This window comes from Pelodiscus sinensis, chromosome 6 (assembly GCF_049634645.1).
Source record: "Pelodiscus sinensis isolate JC-2024 chromosome 6, ASM4963464v1, whole genome shotgun sequence".
In the NCBI taxonomy this organism is placed as follows: domain Eukaryota; kingdom Metazoa; phylum Chordata; order Testudines; family Trionychidae; genus Pelodiscus; species Pelodiscus sinensis.
In genome coordinates, this window is record NC_134716.1 from 97,046,710 (window position 1) to 97,062,156 (window position 15,447).

At 41.6% G+C, this 15,447-nt stretch overlaps 1 protein-coding gene across 3 annotated transcripts in view; it reads left to right on the top strand.

Annotated features, from left to right (window-relative positions):
- The window catches only part of PLPP1 (phospholipid phosphatase 1), a 168,507-nt gene that overhangs the window by 96,847 nt on the left and 56,213 nt on the right, over positions 1 to 15,447 (top strand). For all 3 annotated transcript variants that reach the window (XM_075932461.1, XM_075932459.1, XM_075932460.1), the window contains one exon: positions 12,100 to 12,157. In XM_075932461.1, the coding sequence (XP_075788576.1) occupies positions 12,100 to 12,157 (58 nt within the window). The remainder of the gene's footprint in view (positions 1 to 12,099; positions 12,158 to 15,447) is intronic.

Here is a 15,447-nt window from a genome sequence, read left to right on the forward strand (position 1 = left end):
TCTAGCTGCCCCTGCTGTGTCTCCTTTTTAAGCCTGGAATTCTTTCTGAAGTGTGGGGTTATTTAATATTTCTGATCGGTTTTTAATATTGCTCAATGTCCTGTCTGGGTAGAGGGAAGAGAGGAAAGAAATGGAGCATAGCTTATATCTGTGGGTTGCAATCTTTTTTTCATTTGCAGACCTCTTAAAGTTTCAAATGGAGGTGCTGAAGCCTTTGGGAGTCTTAGGCATAGTACATCTTGAGGTTTTTAAAGATGCTCTTAAAGTTGATTTCAAAATACAGGCTGTGTTTTAGCAGCTGTTGAAGGGTGTCACTGCTTATCCCTTTTTGTCTTTGAATATATGTACTAATTTAGCCTTCTGTCCAATGAATAATTATATTTTAGCCTGCATTTCTCTACCTAGTTCTTTTAAATGATTGATCTCTAAAAGTGTAATTATTCCTGTAGCTATACAAACTGTTCACACACTTTTAAAAGATACTTTTTTGGGGTCTGTGTTCTTACTTAGTTATTTAATCAAGGAGGAAAATATTATCATGTATGTCTATAAAGTGCATTAGAAAAGAATCACTTGAGTCTTCTAAAAAGAAATTTTTCTACAGATGTTACTTGTGTCCTTTCCTACTCTGAATGTATATAAATGCACAAGCCTTAAAATCCTGCTGTTTTCAGAACTTATAGCATGTACTTACATGTGTATAAATATAGAATATTTTTATAAAATAGATCTAGTTCTTTGTTGCTGGATGATGGCCTGCTTGCTCCTTCTAGCTTCAAAGAAAATATGATATTGTACACATGTAGACTAAAATAGTTAATTTATTAGATCATGCCCTGATAATTTGAAAATGTTAGAGATAATTCCCTGTTGAGTTTACAGAGTTCTTTGGCGTTTCCAGCTTGTGCCTCATCTACATTTATTTCCATTCTGTGGTCCAGTCCTCTTCCCTACCATGAAGGGGTTGTTCCTTGTTGTAGATTTGCTAGTGTTTTTGGCTAGACGAGGTTTAATGTTCAATGGAAGGGGCTTACATCATCTTCCTTAATCAGTCTAATACAGCTCTATATCAGGAAGGTTTCCGTAATATTCAGCCTCCATTTCCCTTTCATTTTCGTCCCATGTTTTTCTCCAGGTTGGACTTCTTCCCTGGTTTGGCACTCGTGGGACTGGACCAGTTCTGAACAAGGGAATTTGCCAAACCCTGGGAGGTCCACTGGACCTCGTCTGCCACTCCTCCCTGCTGCCAGCTTCTTCCTCCACCCCTCCTGCCCTGGTGCCAGCCTTGGCAGGGCTGTCAGCTGGCCAGCCCCAGCTCTGGCCCTATTGCTGGGCAACATATGGCCCCAGCTCTGCTACTGGCTGCCCCTGCCTGGCTGTTCCAACCCTGTAGTTTGAAGTTGCATGTCTCCAGTAGGGAGACTGCCATTGACTTTGAGAGCGATGTACTGTGGGTAGCTATCCCACATTGTCTGTGTTGCTTTGCATTCTGGGTTATGCTCCCAATACACAGTGGGACCAAAACTGGGCAGTGGGTGGTTTTGGATTCGTGTCGTCAGCATCCCGTAATGCGCTCGTTAATTCCCCCCCATCCCTTTGCTTGAGATGAATGGGAAACTGTCTTTATGTGCCTTTTTTGGTCCTGGTTACCCATGCAGACACCATAGCAGCACAAGCATTGCCCTCCTCCCCCCTTATAAATCCTGATGTGCATCAAAGCATTGTGAGGTTTACCTTGATGTGCCTAATGGTGGAGTATGTCAGGAATGTTTGCATGTCACTCCAGCAAGGGGATGAGGAGGAATCTCTGGATGCAATGGTCATGCAGTTCATGCAAGCCCTTGTGTTGAGTGAATAGGAAACACAGCTGGCGTTCGATCCTCTGGAAACAGTGGAATGCTGGTTCTGGTACTATGAGACAAACATAGACTGGTGGGATTGCATAGGGCTGCACGTATGGGATGATCAGCAGTGGCTGCAAAACTTCTGAATGCACAAGGCCACTTTCATGGAACTTTGTGAATGGCTTTTCCCTGCCCTAAAGTGCAGAGTAATTGCCACATGCTCCTCCACTGCCAGAGCTGGTCTCGTTTGGGGGGAATGGTAACTTCCACCCCATCACCTTGCCAACGAGTACATAACAAGGGGTACATCTCAACAAGGGATATAGCTGCAGGTGCTGGTGGATTGCAAGGGCCATTTCACCAACATCAACATGAATAGTTGAAAAAGGCACATGATGTGTGTATCTTTAGGAACTTGTGCTTCTTCAGATACCTGCAAGCTGGAACTTTTTTCCCAGCCAGGAAAATTAAAATTAGAAAGCTGGAAATTCCAGTAGTGATCCTTGGCAACCCAGCCTACCCCTTGCTTCTATGACTTGTGAAGCCATACACGGGCAGCCTGGACTGCAGTAAGGAGCAGTTGAACTACAGGCTGAGTGAGTGCTGAGGGGTGATTGAATGTGCTTTTGGGTGTTTCAAGGAAAGGTTTAGGAGTTTCCTGATTAGGTTGGACCTCAGTGAATGCAACATTCCCTTTTGATAGCAGCTTGTTGTGTGCTCCATAATATTTGTGAGAGCAAGGGAGAAAGTTATCTAGCAAGGTGGGGTGCTGAGGCCGAGGGCCTAGCCAGAGATTTTGAGCAACCAAGCATCAGGGCCGTAAGGTTGATGACAGAGAGGAAGTGCAAATCAGAGAGGCTCTGAAAGAAAGTCTTACGAATAGCCAGTTTTGAAAATTATGCATGTTGTTCTCAAGGAGGTGCATTCACTGTGTTTGCCTGTAATCCTTCACCTCACCCCCTGCAAGACAAGCAATAACAAGACCGTGTTCAGAAATCATGCCTTTTTTATTTAAGGGGAGATGGCAAGGACAGAAAAGGAGTCCACGATGGGACTCTTGGGAGTGGGGGGGAGGGAGGAAATTAGAAATGTGAGGACAGCTTTTTGCTTTGCAACACTTCCCTGGAGGTATGAGGCTGCCCTGGAGTTCTCCCCTTCCTTCCTCCCCCATGTTCTAGGGCCCCCGGGGGAGGAAGCTACAAAACTGGGTGAGTAGGCAAAGTTGTTCTGCAAGGGTTGGTGGGGAACCTCTCCAGGTATGCCACCATGCATTCCATCACAGCTGTCAGGAACAAAAAGACATTCTCCTGGTGCTTTGCATGCAGTTCGCTGTACTCTGTCCATTCCTGCAGCTCTGCTTGTATCTTCTCCAATAGTCTATTCCTCCATTCCATTTGTTCCTTAAACCTGTCTACCCTAGTCCATTTTTGCTTGCAGATTTGTGCAAGTGGACAGCTGCTGGAGCCGGGGGACTTCACCACAAGCTCCCTGCTGTTCCTTCTGTGACAAAAAGTTACAAGGGCATACATTACCGGAGATACATTGTGGAGCCTAAAACCTAATCTGTTAACATACAGTGCAGGTCTCTCTAAAGCAGTGGTCTCCAACCTTTTTAAGTATCAGATCACTTATTTAATTTAAGTGCAATCTAAGATCTACCTCAAACCCAAATAGTCTGGCCCCGCCTCCTTTGTGCCCCTTCTCCGAGACCCCGCCCCTGCTCACTCCATTCTCCCTTCCTTCCCTATACTCCCTCACTTTTATCAGGCAGGGGTACTGGTTTGGGGGTGCAGGCTCTGGTCTTGGATTAAGGGATTTGGAATGTGAGAGGGGCTCTGAGCTGAGTGTGGGGCAGGCGGTTGGCTTGCCAGAGGGGGTTCTAGGTGCAGGCTCTGGGAGGGTGTTTGGATGCAGGGGTTCTTGGGGCTGGAGCAGGAGCCTGGGGTGCTGGAGGGGGCTCATGACTGGGTTGGGTTTCAGAATGTGGGTCGATTGGGCACTCCTTACCTTAGGTGGCTCCTGGGTGGTGGTGCAGTGGGGATAAGGCAGGCTCACCCCTGCCCTGGCCCTGCACCACCCCCAAAAGCAGCCAGCAAACTCCATCCCAAGTCCTGCTGTGCCCCCTCTCTGCTTTGTGGAGATAGGACACAGGATGGGAAAGGGGGCACCTTGACACCAGCACCCCTTTTCTCCCCTGCCCTGCACAGCAAGTAAGAGGCTCAGAGGGGTGAGAGAGGCAGCTCCAAGGCAAAGATCCGGAGCTGCACAGCAGTGGGGGGAGGGGCAGTTGAAGTGCCAGCACTTGATAGCCTCTTGGCCAAACCAGTAAAGATCACCTGTCAGAGGCTCAAGATCTACCAGTAGATCCTGATCGACTGGTTGGTGACCACTGCTCTAAAGACAGTGGAGATATGTTCTATGCAAGGCTGAAGTTATGTTTTAAAGCAGCCATTGTACAGCAAATACACAACAGAGTTCTCAAAGGAACATCTGGACTCATGCAGTTTGGAGGCAGGCATGGTAAGGGGTCTGCCAGTTCACGATCCTGTGAGTTGGAGGGTGCACAGCGGGGACAGGGAAGCAGCTTGGCAGCTTCTGTCCTCTGTGTCCACCACACCTCATTTCCTGGGAGAGTGGTCTTTCCCATCCTGCAAGAGCCTTTGGGTGGGAGGGCAGGAGGAAGAGAGTGGGTACCAGAGACTGAAGCCATGCTAGTGGTAGAGGCATCAGCTAATAGCTTCCTTTCCTCTTTCATCCAGGTTTCCATGTTAGATATCTGTCTTCTCCGAATTACCTAGTGATAGGGAGCTGATACTAACTGAATGTGGCCAGAAACCTGGGCCTTGTGTTGCAGTCACGCCAGACTACTTACTGCTAGCTTGGTTTGGGAAGATGTCCTACCATGGAGGATGCAATAAGGCAGGCCTCCCCAGAAACCTTGTGAGAAGGATCAAAGAGTTCCTATCTGAGAGCTTCATGGAGCTGTGCAGGGAGGATTCTCACTCCATCTCTAGATGCATTAACAAGCTGTGCTGGCCCCCCTGCACTGTGTAGGCACAGTGTGTGCCACGTATCGCACCCAATTGTCTTAATTCTCTTGTAGCAAGAAAAATAAATGTGAACTCACCTGAAATGACCTCCTTGGCACAAGTGCCTAACCGTGAGACATCCTAGGAGGAAGGAGTTGTCTCTGAGCTTATAAAAATGGCTTTTGCTGTAAACTGACTGGCCATTCTCCTTGCCCTTCTCCTACTCTCTCCTGTACACTGCTGTCCTGAGTGTCTTGGGAAGATTCCATGGTCTGAGTTGAATCTCCCCCTCCCCCCCTCCAGGATCACATGCAGCTGGTCATAGAAGCGACATGTGTGCAGTGATGTATCAAACCATCGGTTTGCCTCCTTTGTCTTGTGATAGGACTGTCTCAGTTTCTTTAACATAACACTGCTGAGCATCCCTGACGTATCCTTTCTCCACCATGCACTTTGAGCTTTTTGCAAAGATATTGGCGTTTCATTTGCTGGTTCAGAGCTCGGACAGAATGGAGTCCTCTCCCCATGACTCAATGAGGTCCAAGATCTCCTTCACACTCCATGCTGTGGGTGCTCTTCTGTGTCCCTGGAACTGGAGCTCATGTAACTTGAACTCGTGGTCACATGTGCTGCTCAGGTGTCCTGTCTGCTCTAAGGTGTGCTCACAATGCTAGCCACATGGGAAATGAAAATCAGACTTTCCCAGGGATTTTTCCTGCTCACCTGGAAAGCAGTAGAGTCACAAGTTCTGTCCAGAGCAGTCCCAATGGGACACTGTGGGATGCCTCCCAAAGGCAAAGAATATCAACCTTTGCAATGCTGGGTCTGCACTAATGTTAATTCGACCTTGCAAGGTTGAATTTTGCATTACTACTTGTGGAAAGCAGGGGTACTGAAATTGACTTCAGCAGCTCTTAAAGTCAATGGAATGGGCGTGGTAGTGTGGACTCGTTTTTAAAGTTGACTTTATATGCCTAAATTTGACCTACACTTCCTAGTGTAGACCAGGCTTTTCTTGTGATATGAGGTCTTGCATATTTAACCCAGGGTACCTTTTTGTCTTGTTTGTGGCCAGTATATTATGACATTCAAATTTAACATGCAGTTCATTATCATCCTTTATCTTAACATTGTAGCTCTTCATATTATGAAGATCATATTATGTGATCTTGTTTAGTATGCGCCAGATCTTTTTTCACATACCCTTTTTTCTTTTTTTGTGTGCAAGCTATTCTGTTTTCAACCCATATCTTTTTAATCTGTATTCACTTGTGTGATTTATCTATCCTCACTGGGGTTATAAAATCCTTGTATTGTGTTCAAATTTCATTAATGTGTACTTGACTTCGGCTAGTCCTATTGCTAACCCTGGCAGTAGCCTACTAGTTTAACTTGACACCATTTGCTGGGGTTTAACCAAAATCTGTTTAATTAAAACAGGTTTATATTGGATTATCTTAATTTGGCAAGGAATCAATTTAACTCAATGTTAATGTCTTGTATTGAAGAGTTTCCATGTGGTATTTTGTACCAGTTTATATGGTGACTTAAAAACTTTTTTTTTAAGTAAAATGAACAACCATTTTTTGTGTGTAGAATGAACTTCATTTTCTTGACTTTTTCAACTTTCTAGCCAGTTGTCCAATCACAGGAGTTTTTCTATCCACTCTGAACTGGATTTCCGTTTCCAAGATAATGTGAGAGACAGTACCAAATGCTTTACTGAACTCCAGATACATGACTCGTACAATGTTTCTTCATACACTAATTTGGTAGTGCTCTTAAAAGAACAAGGTTTTACTGGCAAGATTTATTGACTTAAGTCATGCTGTTTCTTTGTTTCAAAGAGGTCTGTAATGTCGATGTTTTTTCCTCTGTACATTATTTCATTATCTTACTAATGGTACAAGAAAGACACACACAATTGTAGTTGCTAAGATCACTCTTAATTTTTCTTTGAAAATTGGAGTTATGTTTGCTTTTCTCCAATGTTTTCATAACCCTCTAGCCTTCCAATCCCAAAATTTCTAGGAAGGATCACAGAAGTTAAAAGGGCTTAGAATAAATTATACTTATATCATTAGTTTTTTTTAGTAGACTTAATTGCAATGCCTCTGATTCAGGGCTTGCTTTCTATTAAACAGACTATAGAGGTATCAAAGGACTCCAAAATATTACTCAGTGAATGACTTGGATTCAGGTATGCTTTTCATTTTGCTTGGGTACCTGCAAAGATATCTCCATGTCAAATCTTATCTTGCCACAGGAAAATTTCTGGAGCACATTACAGAATTTGAATGCTGTACTAGGGTAGCACAGTGCAGTTACTCAGAGTAATACTACCTGCATAGGGGCTTATAGGTGGAAGTTACCATTCCTCCCCTACTCTTACTAAACTTCCTTGTTCAGAACATCATCAACCAGACTTTGTACAATGTACAGCATTAATAGTAAAGGTAACTCTTTTAAAATGGTGTGATAAGTCTATTTGTAATTTAAAAGGGATCTTTTGACTTGAGAATGAACGTTTCAAACTGGAATGTGTTTAAGCTAGGAACTAGCCATTTTGAAGGAAATTGATTATCTTGAATAAGGGAAATCAGGTTAAATATATTTAAAATAGCTCCTTACAAAAGTCTCTTTATATTTAGAAGAACAATTCAAAGACAATTCTGTGAAACATGAATTTGTATTAACATGCTGAAGTAGTTTAATGTCACTGGGTTATGTTGCTAACTTGGAAAGTGTAGCTGTCAAATTTACTCTGACTTTTAACACAAACCATGTGAAACTTATGGCACAGTTATTGTAATGGCATTGTAAAAACTCTCTAGCACTTGATTAAAAGTTATGGGTCTCTTCCAAAAACTACCTTGTTTAAATGTACTTTGCTTTGTTTTAAAATCTTGCTACTAATCATGTCAGAAGTTATTGTAAATTAACATTGTTTTTTCTGAAGGGTTTTTCAAATGGGCAGAAGTGAGTAAGTTACATTGAGCCTGCATTGCCTAATTGTAAGGAATTAATGTTCTATTCTTTCCTGGTTAAGTGAAGCATGGCAGTGTGCTTTGTGGGAAGTGATCCATTTATGACGTGGCCTTCTGTGGATTAATAACTTGCCTTTTTTTTTCCTTCAAAAGAAGGATGTCGGCATTCTCCACTAAGGTTGCTGAGCGTAGAATAAAAATATGAAATGACATACGTTTATATCATCAGATTTATTGAAATAAACATCTCTAAGCAAAATTGTATAAAGCCAGTTTTCATTAAACAAACCTGCAGCTTGACAGCTAATATGCCTGATGCATGAGTTGTGACTGGAGTGGCTTACATGTGGTTTAAACTGTTTTAAAAAGAAAAAAACAAAAACTGGCTTTTCAGAGATAGGTTGCTGCTGCATGTGTGACTACGTGTCTGTGGTGAGGAAGCTTGGAATGCTCAGCCTTTTGGTTGGCTTGACAGATGGATTATTCTGATAGCTGCTTTTGGAAGAGAGGTTGTGTTCAGAGAAATGTGGAACAGACCTTTTTGCTTTCAACTGCCTCAGTTAAAACGTGGCAAAGAATTTGTTTAGCAGAAAGGGAAAAACCTTCAGTTGGGTGCCTGTTTTTTTTAGACACTTTCTACCTGGACTCATCAGTGATGTTGCCCAAAGTGCTTCATTAGGGTCCATTTTTTCAAACATTTGCATTCCTTCATTTATTTTACTGAAAACTGCAGCTATTTCTTTCATCACAAAGTTTTTGGGGGTTTCTTCTTCTTGGGCTGTTTGTCTCTCTTCCTTTACTACCCTCTCCGCCTCGAGCTGCATTAAATCTTCATTGCTCAGCTCCTCCCCAACATCCTCAACCAGTTGGTGTATGTCTTCATTATCCATTTCCAGAGCCACTTCTTTCGCTAGCTGTACAATGTTATTAGAAATGTCTTCCAGTGCCTTTTCTTTTTCAAAGCTTTTGAAACAGTTGACAAATCTTTTTAGGATTTTCTTCCATATGCAATTCATACATTGTGAAGTGACTTCCTCCCACCCTGCAGCAATGTTCCTTATGCAATGCAGAATGTTGTAGTCCTTCCAAAATTCACGTAATGTTTTGCCGTTTTTGCATTCTGTGGCAGCTACTGCCTTTGCAAATGTGTTGTGAAGATCATATGCTTTGAAAGCAGCTATGGCCTTCTGGTCCATGGGTTGGAGAATAGATGTGGTGTTGGGAGGCAGAAACACCACTTTCAGGTCAGAATGTAAGTCATTTAGGTATTGAGGGTGACCTGGAGCATTATCCAAAATAAGCAAAATTTGGAAAGGAATTCCTTTCTTCAGAAAATATGACTTGACTTCAGGGATGAAGCAGTTCATGAACCAATCTTCAAAAAGTGCAAGCGTCATCCAGGCTTTCTTATTAATGTGATAATGGACTGGCAAAGTAGCCTTGCTGATATTCTTGAAGGCTCTAGGGTTTTCAGAGCGATAAATCAAGAGGGGTTTCAATTTATACCCAGAAACATTGCCTCCTAACAAGACTGTTAGACGATCTTTGAAAGGCTTATAACCAGGCATAGTTTTTGCTTCTTTATGTATGTAGGTACATTCGGGCGTTTTCTTCCAAAAGAGACCTGTCTCATCAACATTAAAGATGTGTTCTGGAAAATAATTTCCTTCTTTTATCAGCTTATCCAATTCTTCTATGAAAGGTTCTGCTGCTTTCGAATCAGCACTGGCTGCCTCCCCACTTAATTTCACATTATGAAGGTTTGCATGCATCTTGAAACGGTTGAACCAACCATGACTGGCAGTGAAAATTTGGTCCTAGTCATACCCCTCCTTTTTCTTTAAGTCTTCAAAAAGACTACGAGCCTTAGTTTGTATCGTCATGAGACTTAATGGCGTGCGTTTTTCAATTTGGTCTTCCATCCAAAGCACTAAGAGTTTTTCTATTTCTAGGATGGGACCTACTCTTTACTTTGTTAGAATTTTTGATTTCATAGGAGCAGACTCTTTCACTGCTTCACAAATGCGATCGCTATCCTTTATAATGGTGCTGATAGTCGATTTTGATAGCCCTAACTTACGTGACATGAAGGAAACTGTTTGACCCCGTTCATATTGTCTCACTATCGCTATTTTCTGTTCCAAATCAATAGTTTTTCTTTCTTTTCTCACCACTCTTATCACTAGCCTTTTTTCTTTTACTTGACATGATGGCCACAAGCAAACACCGAAAATACTGTGAGGGAATGAAATGTAAACACGCTGCCTGACCGCAGACACGCAAATACAACGTGCTGCCGCGAGGTTGGTCATAAGTGCAGATGGTCGTAAGTCGAGGTGGTCGTAAGTCAGGGAACGGCTGTATTAACTGTTTTTTATATCTTATTTCCATTTTAGATGGGAGACAAGGGTAGTTGCAGCTTTTCATCCTTAGATTTCAACATACAAGTTAAGAATGGGTATATCTACACTGCATAAAAACCCATGACTGGCCTGGATCAGCTGACTCGAGGTCATGGGGCTCAGGCTGCAGAGCTGTAAAGTTGCTGAGTAGACATTCGGGCTCAGTCTCTGGAACCATCACCCATTACCAGTGCATGGTCTGTGCCCGGTGATCCTGAATCAGCTGACCTGGACCAGCTGCTGGTGTTTAATTGCTGCATAGACATAACCAATATGTTTACAGTATGGGGACTATACTGATGTAGCTATGGTGCAGTAGATATACTTGCATAAACACAGCCTACACCAGTGTTTCTTAAACTTTTTAAGACCGAGGAACACCAAACAAAATAAATAAAATATATATTTTAATGTGGAACACCAAGGATTGAGCGCCAAAAAACAAAAACAGGCATTTCCTTTTCGGGGCAGCCATTTTGAACTCTGTTCTCCATGGCACACCTCTGACTGCCGTGTGCCATGGAACATACTTTAAGAAACACTGGCCTACGCTGATGACACGGGTTTGTCCAATAGTATAGGAATACCACCTCCCAAGCAAATGGAAGAATGCTTCTACTGTTACTAACAACTTAGTTGTGTTTAAATTGGGGGTAGGTTAACACAATTGTCACTCAAGGGTGTGGACTTTTCACATTCCTGTACCTTGTGGCTATGTTGAACTAAAATTTTAAGGGTACACCATCTGAAGCATAAGTGAAGTCTAAACTGATAGGCAAAGAAATCTAAACTGCTTTTAGAGGAAATAATGATATTAGTAATGACTAGAATTTGGTTTGGAAAACCTTGACTAGTACATGTATTGGATGTGATTTAAAACCTCCTACATTGGTAATTTAACACATTTTAGATACCTTCTTTTTTCTAGCTGCAAATTTAAAGTATCAGTGAGATGTCATTCTTTCCACAGGAATACTACCACTACCACCGCTATGATATTGTTTTCAATAATATCCCTCCAAGAACTGGAAAATACTGATAGTGTCCATGAATCAGCTGTAATCTGAAAACAAAGTAATGGTCTTCCATCCTTTACAGCATGGGTGGGGAATCTGCAGACCTGGCTACTGCTTTGCACAGCTCCCATTGGCCAAGAATGTTGAACCATGTCAACTGGGAGATGCAGAGCTCTGTTCCTGTGGACTCTTGGTAAACAAATCATCTTGCAGCCACGCCAGCAGCTAATCCTGATGAAGCGCATGTAGCCCATGGGCCAGAGGTTCCCCACTCCTGCCTTACAGGATTTATATATACTTTGACTGATTCAGGCTGCCCCTGATATGTGAAGTCAGGTCTTTCCTCTTTTCTTCAGATTATATTGTATATTTGTTCTTTAGATTCTGTCTGTCACAGGACTGGATGAATTTTGTTTCTGTTAAGAACATTCAGGTGAGAATGATGGCTCTTTCATATCAATCTGGGGAGATAACACCAGTGTTGTGTTGCTTTACAAAAATAGTTAAATATTTACATTTCAGGAAGCACTCCTTTTCTACTTTTGCTTTAATTGGCAAATTGTCATTTTGAGAGCTAATTTAAGCTGCTCCTGTGCAGTTATTAGATAGTTAAATCCATTTAAGAGCAAATATATCAATTTGCATTGAAATAACTCCTTTTCTGGAGGGTGCAGTAAAGCACATTGCTTTTGAATAAGAGAGAACACCTGTGTGCGTTACTTGCTCACTTTCTAGAGAGACTGTAATCTATCTTGCAACACTTTATTGTTTTGTAAGTGAAAAGTGATTTACATATATATTCTTTTTTTTCTATCTTCCAGATTATCATTTTACTCTGGGCATTCTTCATTCTCCATGTACTGCATGCTGTTCCTAGCAGTAAGTATATTCAGCTCATCTAACCTGTTGGTTTCAAACTATGAAGGTGCATCAGTATTTTCCTTTGGCCTGTCTTGTGAGAGATGCATTAAATCATAATGCTTTTGTGTGTGGAGAGGTGTTGCTTTGAATTGATTTGAATGAAGGTTGCTTAGTGATGGATGAGGGTGGAGACCAGCATAACATTAAGGAGAGGAGGGAGGTGGCAAAATAATATGAGTAGGTGTTCAAGTGTTAGTAGGGATAAAAGATACTTCACAAGGTGGATGGCTTTTATGTCCTTACTCTCTATTGAATTAGATGACAGTGGGTTTGTAAAATATGTAGTTACTTAAGTTTGTGGTTGAAGTATTACTGGGCATTAAAAACAGAACCTCTTTCCATAAGATGAAACTGATACAGGATAGGAAATGTCTGCTTTCATAATGTATGCAAAGCCTCTAAGAAAAATAAATTAACCTTAACTGAACATTGGCATGTTTATAAGTACAATGCAACAAAATTATCTAAATGTAAATTGTTCTTAAACCTACTCATTTGCAGACAAGCACAGTGGTGATGAGAGAAGCATTTTGAACAAAAATTGTTCATAAAAAATTCTAAAATCTGGCTACATAAAATAAAACCCATCAGATTGACAACCATGAGTCAGTGAGTGGTGCATATGTCTATTCATGGGATAGGAGTGTGTGGCAGTCAACTTTACAGCATTGCAGGCTTAATTAGCAGCATACTAAGGCAGCGATTAGTTTTTGTTTATATATTTTAAAATAAAAAGAGATTGCACACAGCCATGGAATGGGCTTGAGTTTACATCTTCCTTCACAGATGAATAAAGGGTTGTTTATTTTCTCTTGAATTGCCCAGTATAAAAACTTTTCAGTTTGATAAGCTATAGTTATAGGAAGGCTGCAAGCTGCCATGAATTTCTTTTAGCTGTATTTTGGGCACCTTTATTCTTGATTTTTATGCTGGAAAAAAAGGAAAAAACAGTTTATATATTTTGCTTAGTAAGTTCCTTGCTGCTGCGAGCAGCCATACCTGCAGATTTTTCGGTAGTACGTGGCAAAAGACACCATGTCACAAGACCTATAACTTGACAGAGTTTCTAGTATAAGTCCCAGGCCCCTTTGATACATAGGTGCTGGAATTAAAAGTGCAGGAGGTGCTGCAGCATCCTGGGCTGGAAAGGGTTTCCAATTGAGTTAAACAGCTCTCAGCATCCCAACTATAAAAATTGTTCCAGCTTCTCTGTTTTGATAAGTACCCAAGAGCTCACCTGAACCATACAAACCAGCTCAGCAGCAACCTTCACCATATGCGGCAGCAGCCAAAGCCAGTCAACCTTTTTTGTAAAGAAGAAAATAGGTAAAAATAACTACAGCTTTTCTACAATACATACCCCCATATTTACCACTATGTGTGCAATGTGCTCTCCTACTAAGGCCTCCATGAAAAAAATGAGTCCTGTAGGCTGCAAGTATGTACTGTTTTTGATTAGGTTGCTGAGCTGAGGGGCCCTCACTTATATATCAAGGGGATTGCAGCTTGAGCATGTAGATAAAAATCAATGTACAGCAATGGAAAATGATGTGGGGAAGTGTTCAGTACCACAAGAATCTAGGGCAAACAACTTAAGTATTTATTTAGACTAGTAATCATATACATTGGCATCAGACTCTCATGGCAATAGAACTGCTAGACTCTTCATGTAATGGATGTCCTTTCCTTTAAGAAGCATCTAGTCTCCCCGTATCTGGCCTTCCCCATGCTGGGACCAGAACCACTGCAGCTATAACCATGTTTAATGATGTTGGTTGGTGGAAAGATCATACCACAATTTCCAGATTGGGCTAGAAATCTTTAAGACAGTCTGTGTGATATAGACTATTTAAGGAGATGACCCATTTTAAGAGTTATCAAGTTAATCTTCCAACCACAGAATGATTGCTCTGTAAAGCAAAACTGAGTGCTTTCCCACTCTATTTTGGAATTAATCCAGTTGGTCTACTCCAATTTGTCTGGGCTTAATCCAAGCAAGATTAAAATCCAAATAGCTGAATGTTGTATTACTGTGGACTAGCTTCTTTTTTCTCTGCTTTCCCCTACTTCAAAGCATGGGCTCTCTTTAGAGATAGTGACAAAAAATGAAAATACCTAAGTACGACTACAGAAGGGATTAAAACAGCTTGTTTTAGAGTCTTGTCAACCTGCCCAATAGAATGCTTCAATCTTCAGTGTAAATTTGGTGCATTTGGAAAATCCTTATTTACTACACAGTTTTTAAAGTTCAGGGTTACAGTTTTGCAACTCTGATCAAATTCAGAGTTTTGGCTTCTCCATTTTGGCTGCATACTTCAAGATTTTCATCTTATATTTTCTTTTGGCAGCAGAATGACATCTGCAGTAGTTGGATAGTCTATTCAAAATGGAGACTTGAGATTTTGTTTTAATCTTTGTAAAAAAAAAAATTGAGCATGATTTTCAGTGAGGCGTAAAGAGAAAGTTTTCAATATGGGCCTATAAGCATGACTTCCTGGAAAGTTTTAAAGTTTAATAAAGCACTAAAAGCTGCCATTACACAGACATAATTCTAGCATCTAGGTTAGAACTGCTTTATGGAGGAAGACTGACATGAGATATATATTTTTTATTTTTTACCTCTTCCCTATGACCCCTGTCACTGTCTGTGTGGGCTCTTTTTCACCATCCTGTAAATCCAATAGCACGGTGAAGGGGGTGTGGTATTTTTTTATTTTTATTTGTTTAATATTCAAGTAGGCTCCAGCAAAGTGTCAGGGTTTGTGGGTGTTTTTTGGAGATATGTCTCTGTTGGTGCTCCACATCAGGTTTCGGTGCACCCCTGCGCTGTGGATTGGAGTCTTCAGAGCAGTGTCCCTGGGGCTGGGCATGTGTGCATTCTGAGCCACATACTCCCTGTGTGCTGGCATCATGCATGTGTAAGCCCTTCCTACCTCAGTTCCTTCTCTACCATCTCCAGCCAGAGACGGAACTCTGCAGTGTTCCTGACCTTATTCTGGATAGCTAGATAAGTAAACCTATTTCATCTGTTTTCTTAATTAGTTCAGTCAGTTAAATGTTATTCTTCCCTGTTTAAAACAAAAAAAACCAAAACCTTTTTTCCATTGTTTCCTCCCTCCCCCCGTTAGTTTAGTGCTGTGCCTGGTTCACCAGGATTTAAATGTTGCTCCTCATGCAATAACCCTATTCCAGTCTCAAAGTGTCCGCTGCCTTGAGGAACCACGCGTGTCTCAAAAGTGCCCCCGTTG